The 10,266-nt window shown below is 41.5% G+C and overlaps 2 protein-coding genes across 2 annotated transcripts; one reads left to right on the top strand and one right to left on the bottom strand.

Moving 5' to 3' along the window:
• Positions 1-4,435: 4,435 nt before the first annotated feature.
• Positions 4,436-7,485, top strand: SARC_08995 (hypothetical protein). Its single transcript, XM_014297005.1, has 4 exons — positions 4,436-4,814; positions 5,691-5,840; positions 6,485-6,655; positions 7,142-7,485. The coding sequence occupies exons 1-4, from the start codon at positions 4,467-4,469 to the stop codon at positions 7,307-7,309; spliced, it is 837 nt and encodes a 278-aa protein (XP_014152480.1). The 5' UTR covers positions 4,436-4,466; the 3' UTR covers positions 7,310-7,485.
• Positions 7,486-8,919: 1,434 nt separating this feature from the next.
• SARC_08994 (hypothetical protein) lies at positions 8,920-10,217 on the bottom strand. Its single transcript, XM_014297004.1, has 2 exons — positions 10,047-10,217; positions 8,920-9,419 (listed from the first exon to the last, which is right to left on the bottom strand). Exons 1-2 carry the CDS (start codon positions 10,186-10,188, stop codon positions 9,298-9,300), a joined length of 264 nt encoding a protein of 87 aa, XP_014152479.1. The 5' UTR covers positions 10,189-10,217; the 3' UTR covers positions 8,920-9,297.
• Positions 10,218-10,266: the final 49 nt, after the last annotated feature.

Here is a 10,266-nt window from a genome sequence, read left to right as displayed (position 1 = left end):
TCTCATCACGCTGAGCTACTAAATACCTCACCTGTATCGATCTCATTGCCAGGTGGAGCTTAAAGCAGTAACCATTACAAGCTTAACTTTAAGAATAAGCTGTACAACTTGGTGGCCTCTACATAGTATTCCACAAGGTGAGAATTTGACGCATATAGTCGGCGCTCACAGCGACTATCGAAATATCTAATACTTGCACCCTATTACCAGCGATATGTATGACGAGAAAGAAGTATGATAAGTGTATAGTAAGATGTGGTTTACATTCACTGCACGTACAATATTACATCGCCGTGCAATTGGAACTGGCATTGGATGTATCAGACTACCGTTCCGAAGTGGGATGCATGCAGCTCGATTGAATGCGGGAGGCGGACCAGCAGGCTCACAGTTAACAACATGAGATGTATGCGCGACCAATACCAATTGTAGCCAGGTTATGCGGCAGACGTGCATAAAAGGTAGACACATCTCGCACGGAATAACGTATTGCTGACACGGACTAATGTCATTCGATCAAAGTCTCTAGTGTTTTACATAGTTCTACCAAAAGTTGATAAGTTTCTTGATAGCAAAAGTGCGAATTTGATCAATGGCAAAAGGGTTATAGATCAATGTCAACACGTATCGTTTTAGAACCCTGATCAGTTTATTCAACAGCGCAATGAATTGTATTCATCCATGCATGTTTACCAAGATATATTACGAGTGTGTCTGTATCTATTATATCTTTGAACGCACTCACTAACATCACGTGACAAAAATTTTGGGATTTTCCTATGTCTCTCTTTTTGTTCATAGCTGCTGCCTTCGAAACTTTGGTCCAGTGGTCGCCTACACACGTAGTTTGTATAAGTAAATACTTAACTGAATTGGTGTTGGTAACGCATATTTGCTATACCGTATTGGCACGTACTTTTATCGCCTTTGATTCGATCCAGAGGCCACTATCGTGAAGCGAGCTCACGGATTATGATATTCCTTCCCGGGGAGAATTTTTATATATCATTGCTGGTAAACTTTACTTTGCTGGTTATCCTACAAGAATCACTCTGCCGAGTCAATGTTTATGTGTGCTCGCTTTATTTTGTGGTGAGATGCACGCATAGGCGGATACGATCATGCAAGCAGTGAATCTCCCATAATGGTTACCTATGTACACGTAAACACATTAATTATGCTTACAAGCATGGGTGCTAGCAACAAAAGCCACAGTTTACATACATGATGCTCAAATGCATAAATATAAAGTAACAAAAGCGGGACTATTTCGATATAAGAATCACAGTTTACATACATGATGCTCACAGGCATATATATATAGTAACAAAAGCGGGACTATTTCCATATAAGAATCACAGTTTACATACATGATGCTCACAGGCATAAATATAAAGTAACAAAAGCGGGACTTTTTCGACATAAGAATCACAGTTTACATACATGATACTCACAGGCATAAATATAAAGTAACAAAAGCGGGGCTATTTCGATATAAGAATCACAGTTTACATACATGATGCTCACATGCATAAATATAAAGTAACAAAAGCGGGACTATTTCGATATAAGAATCACAGTTTATATACATGATGCTCACAGGCATAAATATAAAGTAACAAAAGCGGGACTATTTCGATATAAGAATCACTGTTTACATACATGATGCTCACAGGCATAAATATAAAGTAACAAAAGGAAACCTATTTTGATATAAGAAGCACAGTTTACACTTCATCACAGTTTGTGATAAACTTGAGTAGGCAAAGGTACAATCTTCTGAGCTTATTTGCTCACTTAATAGCTGAACTAATACCTTGAACTGTAGTGCAACAATTCAACAAAGCGGTGTCTGTTGATAGATAATGTGTTCACAATATATAAATTATAGAAGATCAGAGGTTGCGGATTAAGGGATCAACGAACAAAGATACTTAGAAGTATTATTATTGTAAAAAAATGAACTGACACTATGGCTGGTCAAAACACTAAATATATATGCTATATTCAATTGATTTTTAATAAATATATATACACAATATCTAAGACATCAACTTGCATCAACGATTGTATGCTTGTCAGTATAAGCACCTAAACATAAATCTAAAAGTACCCCCTGTAAATAATTTCTTGTCATTCAAAATTATTACTATCATGAGTGAGCACTTATTTAAGACAAGCTAAGCGTCTTTTAGTAGCTGATGAAACTTATCTGCGTTAATTTTTCATGAGATTCAATTCAATGGTGTGCACGAAGGATTCTAAAACTTCCTTGATAGTGTTGTAGGCTATCCTATGTATCCCTATAGTCTTACAGAGGATCACAATGTGCTTACTTCACAAGTTTGGCGAAGGTGTGTAAATAGCGGGCTCTATCTCGTGGGAAGTACTCTACTACATACTAGAGTCCGGTCGGGCCCGGATTTTTAAAGCACAATCTTCATAATTTCCTTCTCTAATAAAAAGTGTGCAAAAAACGGTCTCACTGAGCAATGCGATCAGATTCGGATTTTACTCGCGAGTTCCTCTATATTTTAACAGAAATGTTAATGGGCGTTCCAGGCACTCTTTTTGGCAATTGGCAATTTGGCGCAGACTACAAATGTATTTCAATTCACTTTCCAACTTCCAAGACGTGAAAGTGAAACTCTATGTACCGGAGGGCGGTGTATCGTTATTTTAAACCTTCAAAAATACCATTAGTACTCGATGTGTCAGTATTGGCCGGCCCGGCCCGAATAAATTTTAGTTTTATCATACCAATTTTTTTTAAATGTAAACTAAATAAAAAATACAATTACATATGTACATTCAGTATGTAGCAGTAATTGTTTTTAAAAAAAAACAATTTAAATAGTTCTCATATTTTAACAGTAGGAATGTCGTTATACGGCACTGGTGACAATAAAATTATTAACCACCTCAGGCCCAGTTTCCCACCAGTCTCGTACTCGTACTTTTTCGAGTTTACTTTGCTTTTAATAGATGTAATTAGCGTAATTTTAGCACATTTATTGCACTTGTTGTATTAGTTCTTTGTCGGCCTCAGAGGAGAGGTCGACGTATGTTAGACACAATCCAAAGCAATAGCTAAGACAGCGGATGCCTATATACATGTGTCTAACTGCTAACATATGTCAAGCCCTTAAGACCGACAAGGACCTAACATAAGTGCAACAAATGGGTTGTATCCGCGCTACAATATCTAATATTTAAGTCGAGCGCTTTCAGCCGACAGATAACAAACAAACCGGCAGAAAACAAACACATCTCGCAAGTGCTTAAAACCACGCTGAATACATTAATACACCTATATTTTTAAGCAAATTGAACTCGAAAAAGTATACTAGACTGGTAGAAAACTGGGCCTAAAGTGGTTGATAGTTTTATTGTCACCAGTGCCGTATAAAGAAACTGGGCCTGAGGTGGTTGATATTCACTCTACTTTCTATATATAATTACAGTTTTGCACTCTACACTCTACACTCTACAGTACTTTTTCAGACCTCATTGCGTTAGCATATGTAGATGAGAACGTTCAACGTTTTATACTCGTGTTTTGATTTCAAAACGTTGCAACGCTACATGCATATATCTTGGCCTGATTTTTTTTCTCAATTTCGACCTGGATAATACACCTATTGAAAAACTGGGCCAACACACACACACGACCTACTGGCATTCGTACACTAACACGGTAGTCTGCCGTTCGTAAGCTACAAGCATAGCCAGACCTGGCAGACGCCAGACTTGCATTTTGCAAGCAGCTGTAAATATAAAAGCGATGACTGTTGACTGACCATAACGGTTCATTCTCTTTGTTTGGCGGGTCAACTGACAGTGACAAACGTCATATTTTTATTTTTTTAAATTGTAGCCTTCTTCTATAAAAAACTAAAAAGAACGTAAAAATATTTCTATTTTTACTAAATACTAGTAGAGAGTCATAATATTTTTATCGAATTATATCACTTATGTCTGACATCCGATTTTTTGTCGACATAAAGTTCTATTGGCTATTGCCTTGAAAAGTTTTAGGGTTCTAGGGTTTAGAGTTTTAGACGTTACGTGGTCAAGGCCCCATACATAAATGCATAGTTTTTTGTTGTTATTTTGAATTTTGTTTTTTATTTAAAGGACAGTAAGTGTCACAGTGTCAGTATAAATAACAATTATGCCAAAAAAAAATGTTTTTTTTGTGCATTCTCTGCTCCGGGGATTGGTCATTGGATAAAACAACCTTAATTTTACATTTGAGTGTACAAGAGTCAACTCATGAGTCACCAACGATAAACGAATTGGTCAACTTGAGGTACATTTTTAAAATACACAGAGTACAAAAGTGCACCTGTGTATTTATTGTGTTCTCGAAGGACTTCAGTACCTGGGTATAAATAGAGAGATCACTGATCGGTGCAGTGGCAGTTGTTCAATAGGGTACATACACGCACGAGCACGTTCACAACATGTTGGGATTGAACGTATATAATGTCGCATCTACGATGCTACTCGCATCAACTTGTGTAGCACAAACACTCCCACAGGTACTACCATTAGATCAGATCTTCACCAACAATACAGCGCCCGCTATAACGGAAACGTTTGATACATATGCTACTTATTATTTCCAGTCCAGCATACCTGTCGCGTGTGCGGTGGTATATGGAGAGGATAACACCACATTCGGAATGATCGCTAACGATCCAGCTATGACTACGACGGCTACTATTGAGCATAATGTGGTACTCAGTGACTTGAAACCCGACACCGTGTACTACTTTAGAAGTCAAGGATCAGACGCCAATGGAAATATTGTAAGTGTGCCTTTATGTTTATGCTTGCTTATATTATCATTAGTACATCCGCGTGTATCAACTCTTAGCTGTATCCGACCTTGCAGCTGAAGTGTAAATTAGGCTAGCTGTTATTTGGGAGGTGTATGTAAGCGTATATTAAAAGTTGTATATATTTAAGAGCTCATGCTCGAAGATCTACTGTTGTATCACTCTAGACGGGTTATTATTTGACATCAGCTCTATATGTTCCTATGTTCTTCACACATCTATACCATTACATTTGCATACATGTATAGGTCTATTGTATATGCAAGTCTATTATATATACAAATGTGATTCTGTATGTACTATACGCTTGTTTATTTCCGTATGCAGTCGTTGTATGGAGGGGGGATCGTTATTCTAATTAGAGACTTGTATGTAGAATAGGGTTGATTTGAATTTGATAGCGGCATTAGGATACGGCACACGCGCACAGACATCATGTCAATATTTATGTATCAAACCTATTCATATAATGCCATAGAAGATGTATATATTATACAATATAGGATCGGCTGTGTGTCATACTCGACTGCAGCCACTTTCAGTTGGTTCATGTTTCTATAGCCGTTAAGGGTATCACTACTAGTTTCAGGTATATCCAAAACATTCATTGACACAATTGTATTTGTCGACTATGATCCAGTCCAGATTCTTACTATCCTATTAAAGAATTCGTTTTCGAATCATTCATAGCAATGACATTTGTCGTCTAGGCTGCTGTCAAGGTATTCATTTCCGACTCTATACGAATGTATGTTTCTCTGTTTCTCTGTCACAAACACAGGCGTGTTTGTCCATAGCATCCGTGCATAAATGTTATGTTTATTCGTTTTTCTCTCGCCTCTTCAGTACGCAGATGTTATCAGATCCTTCCGATCGGAGCCGGAGACTGAAAGCGACGCTTTTAATATCGCGGCCCTATCAAACGGTGCGAGTGTGAAGGCTGTTAGTTCCAACTACGCTGATGTGTCAAACTCGGAGCTGTATGGGGCTGATGAGGTGTGTACACTCAAGTCCCTCTATTCGTAGTGCCCCGAGCTTTGCTTCTGGTTGTCGTGGGGATTACTGTCGTCCATGTATTTACCATTGCGTACGTATGTGTGGTTGGGTCGTGTGGTGAAAGTTGTGTAGTGTATATGCACGTCTAGTTTTGTGCAAACTACATTGAATCTGAACAGCTAAAATTATTTTTTAACATTCATAATTCTATTTTACGTCCCAAGACATGTGCGTGCTAGTGTCTGTGAAGTGCTTTCGCAGAATGGCTGTGTATAAATGTATTCGGTAATATTAAGTGTGGACTATGATACGATTTTATATTGTGTCGTTCAATCTGAGTTTAGTAGTGATCGTATTTTCTGCATACGAAGGCGATTCGAATCATTGATATGATTTCCAATGAATAAGTTCAAGATACGAGTTGTCTAATTCACAGCTTCATACGACAATCTGGACTATCTCGCTTGCGTCTGGAACGGGTGAAGTCTAAACACGAATTCAATTGCCTAAATACACATGGGAAATTCACACACACACCCACATCTATGTATATATATGTATATATATATATATATGTGTGTGTATGTATAAGGATATGGATATGAATATATTCATATTGAAGTGCCCCTCTGCTTCCTTTGCAGGCCCTGGATGAGGACCCAGTCACCGCCTGGTCATCTAACGGCGACGGGGACAACGCGTTCATTGAAGTTCTTTTGTCTGAGGAAGCTTCCCCAACATCTGTCGGCGTGTGGTCCAGGAGTATGACGGATGGGACTGCTATCATAAACAGTGTGAATATCACCATGATTCAGGTATGTACGTATGCGTGTGGGGGGAGGCTTACATGCGACCTATCCATAGTGTTGTGTGCGTGCATATGATGTGATGTTCCGACTGGAGGTTAGTCTAGCCTTTTTCTGTCGGCGTTCACAAATGTGAGTTATTAGTACCATCTAGGCCTTTCTGGCCCAGAATGCGTTGTGGATACCACTCATCTAGGTTGCATATGGGCACATACTTCAAACACTGTGTGCGACTCTTGTCCGCGATAGACTATTCGTCTATGAGCGATATGGCCACCAATAGATGGCTTTGTGCTATTGAGCTTCTGGCTGCAGATGACATTTTGAATACGTTCCGCCGAGTATGTCAAGTTGAAGTACTTGTATGTTGAGCACTTTCTATCTCCACACCATCCCTTCATATCCCCGGACCACACTTGTGTCGAGTGCTGGTGTGCTCGCAATATCTACACCTCTCGCGTTCTCTGACGGATAGCACCTGTTACCAATCCACAGGCCGATGGGACGTCCAAGACGTTCGGTCCTTTTGATTTGCCCACCACCACTCAAGAGTATCAGTTTGACGTCGCCTGTGAAGATACCCTTATTCAGAGTGTCCGAGTAGATGTGGTAGAAAGCACTGGCGGTAATACCGGCCTGGTGAATCTGGCTGTGTACGTGTGAGTATACCGATGATTTTACCATAGCACACCCTGAGCTCATGCCGCTGAGGTTACCATAGCAACCGCAAGACTCTAACAATATACCCATACTCTTTAGTCTATGTCTACTAACATCCAAGTTTGAAATCGAAGTACGATAATACAATACCTACATTAACAATAAATTAGAATGTGTAATTGACTGTCTGTATTTCACGGGTATTTGCGCTTCAGCTCATCTCCTGCCTTTTCAAATAGCTGTAGCACGGCCTTCGCACTGTACGCACAGACAGCCTGACAGATAGGTATATAAACGCGACACTTGACACGTGACACATTGTCACACTTCGATTGGTCGACGTTGCGCCCATATCTGCGATATACTTGATGCTGGTGCCTATCCTGCGCCAAGCCGGAATGATCTACAGTACATTCAGGGTCCACCCCCCCCCCCCCCGGTTCCCATCCGTGCATGACTCACACCCATGGAAATTCCATGTATGACTCACATCTGTGGCAATTCCCTACATAACTCTATGCCGGGCAGCATCGTCCACGTAGCCTGAGGGCCCCATCCTGACGTCTGCAACACATGGTGCTCCCTGTGTGCTCCCATATAGCGTGCTTGCCGTCTCCGCATAAGAGTGCATCCTCCACCATTGCTGTTTGGTTGTAGGCTAACATATGGTGAGCGGACCAGAGCTAGTTCAGCTCAAACTGTGTGTGACATCTTCTGAACCATTGAAATACAACACCAGGCCATAGTGATGAGTGTCTGATAGGTGTGCTTGCATATAAGCCTGGTGCAGTATGTGCGCATCTCCGCTGTCTCACTCATTCAACAAAGCTCCGTGTAGAAATACACACAGCAGTTCAGACTGCGCGCTGCCGTTTCTTCTTGCAGCGTTGCAGCGAATGTGTGTGTTGTTGTCTGGCGGACACGGAACTTACAACCACAATGCACCGTATGCCATCTTAGTGCGAGGATGGTGTCTATCCATTGTAGATGGGCAGTGTGGGTAGGTAGATTACTTTGTGTCGAGGAGTTCTTAACGGCTGTGGGTTGATCTGTGCATGCACACCCTACCATCAATGGAAATATTCTAGACCGGGTTAGCACTGAGACAAATAGCCAAAATGTCAGGTGACAATTCCAAAACTTCTGCTATTTATATTGGGATTGTTTATCTCATTTGCCAAACATAAGGAAGGCAAACGTGTGTGGTGTATGGTGTCCTTTGGCATTGGCTCCATTCAGTCTATCAGCTGCCGCTGGTCCCCCCCGTTCCAACGCACACGACGTGACATATTCGAACACCCGGAATAGTCTATACAAAGCATGTCACTTTAACAAACACTAGTCATGGAGGACTCCCAGCCCTCCAACTACATCGAAGTTGTCTACTGAGACAGTACGTGCACTGGTGTATCGCGCTAATTATATCCGCTAGCTGCCAGTGCACCTATTCGTACTGTCATACTACCTCATTCCTAACGAATGTACGTATCCACGCCCACGTTAGCAACGAGGTTCTATAGCCGTGGCATCGGTATGTGTATACAATAGAGCCTGTGTGCACTATACTTTGATCAGCCCACGAGCCGAATCCATATACAAGACTATACACGAATGAGTTGTGTGGCCGTTTATTTTCCTTGGCCGAGTAGTGACTTTGCCTTTAATATGAAGTGACTGGGGCACTCTCTACACATAGGACAGCGCAGGTGGTAGACATGTTCATGCACTGAAAGCATCCGTGCAAATACATGGACTGACCACTCCCTTACTGGTGCATAGTCTGAACGTACCATTGAGAATGCAGTCTGTTCCCCAGCTATAAGCCACTCCTCCCATCGTGACGTCCTTGTCTACGTGCTAAGTCACAGCGTTACTCTGCGCTACATATCGGTGCACACCCGATTGCAATAAGAATAACTAGCATACCGGCCATGTTGAACAATTGCCCGCACAATCGATTGATCGAGGGGATTTAGGGTTGTAGGGTTTGCTCACTCCTCACACCTGTGAAAGACCAGCTGGCACTCAACCTCGCCCGTCGGCACTACTTTGTGGTATTGCTGCGGCTCGATAACACAACGCTCGCCCGCGTTGATGGTGTAGGTATGCAGTGCTGAATGTTGTGAGCATGTTTTGATGTGGATTATTGATATGTTTAGTATCATTTCCTGCTTTACTGATTGTATCTCCGTTTGGGTTTGGGACTGATGCTATAGACACCTGCCGCGGAAACTGGATCTTAAGTGGGCTTTCGACCTCAGAAACCCCCGAGCAAGACATACAAAACTCCTCACTCATATGCACCTACCTAAAAATAAAATGGTTATACGCCTACATCGCTGTAGTGTTCAGCTATCACGAACACGCTCATTCATGCGTACGAAAGCAGGCTCACGCATATACACTTGGCCACACAAACAAGCCATGCAGGTACATAATACGGTTTTAATTGTAGCGACAAATATGATACGGTTTCAATCGAATATGTGGGTCGGATTTATACTGCCCCAAATGTCATCGAGCGACGCTGTGTATGTGCAGTGTTCGGGAAGCATGCATCTGCACACAATACGAAATGTAGCGGTTGTAGCGAGTATCTACACATGACACCAATTCGATCTGTTTCACATGGCACGCATCAGCAAATGGGTATGTATACATACACCAAATACATCTACAGTAAATTACGGAAGTTAGAAAACGATGCGTCTATGAAATTGTGCAACACAGCCAGCCATACCCGGACCGGACTTTCCATCCAGAAAGGTGAAATCAACAGAACCGCTTGTGACCGAAAGAACACCCCATGTGCCTGCTTTGGTGTTGTGTGCCAATTGAAATGCTCTAGGGAGACTGTTCTGGGTCCAGACTGGTTTCTCCATATACGGTTTTGCATTGGCCGGTAGCTCCTGATGATAGGATGCGGTGTGAATACTTTGAATATGGTTCCGAGTGATTTT

This window comes from Sphaeroforma arctica (genome assembly GCF_001186125.1).
Source record: "Sphaeroforma arctica JP610 unplaced genomic scaffold supercont1.868, whole genome shotgun sequence".
In the NCBI taxonomy this organism is placed as follows: Eukaryota; class Ichthyosporea; order Ichthyophonida; genus Sphaeroforma; species Sphaeroforma arctica.
Note: the sequence above shows the minus strand (reverse complement) of the source record. Positions and strands in the feature narration are given on the sequence as shown.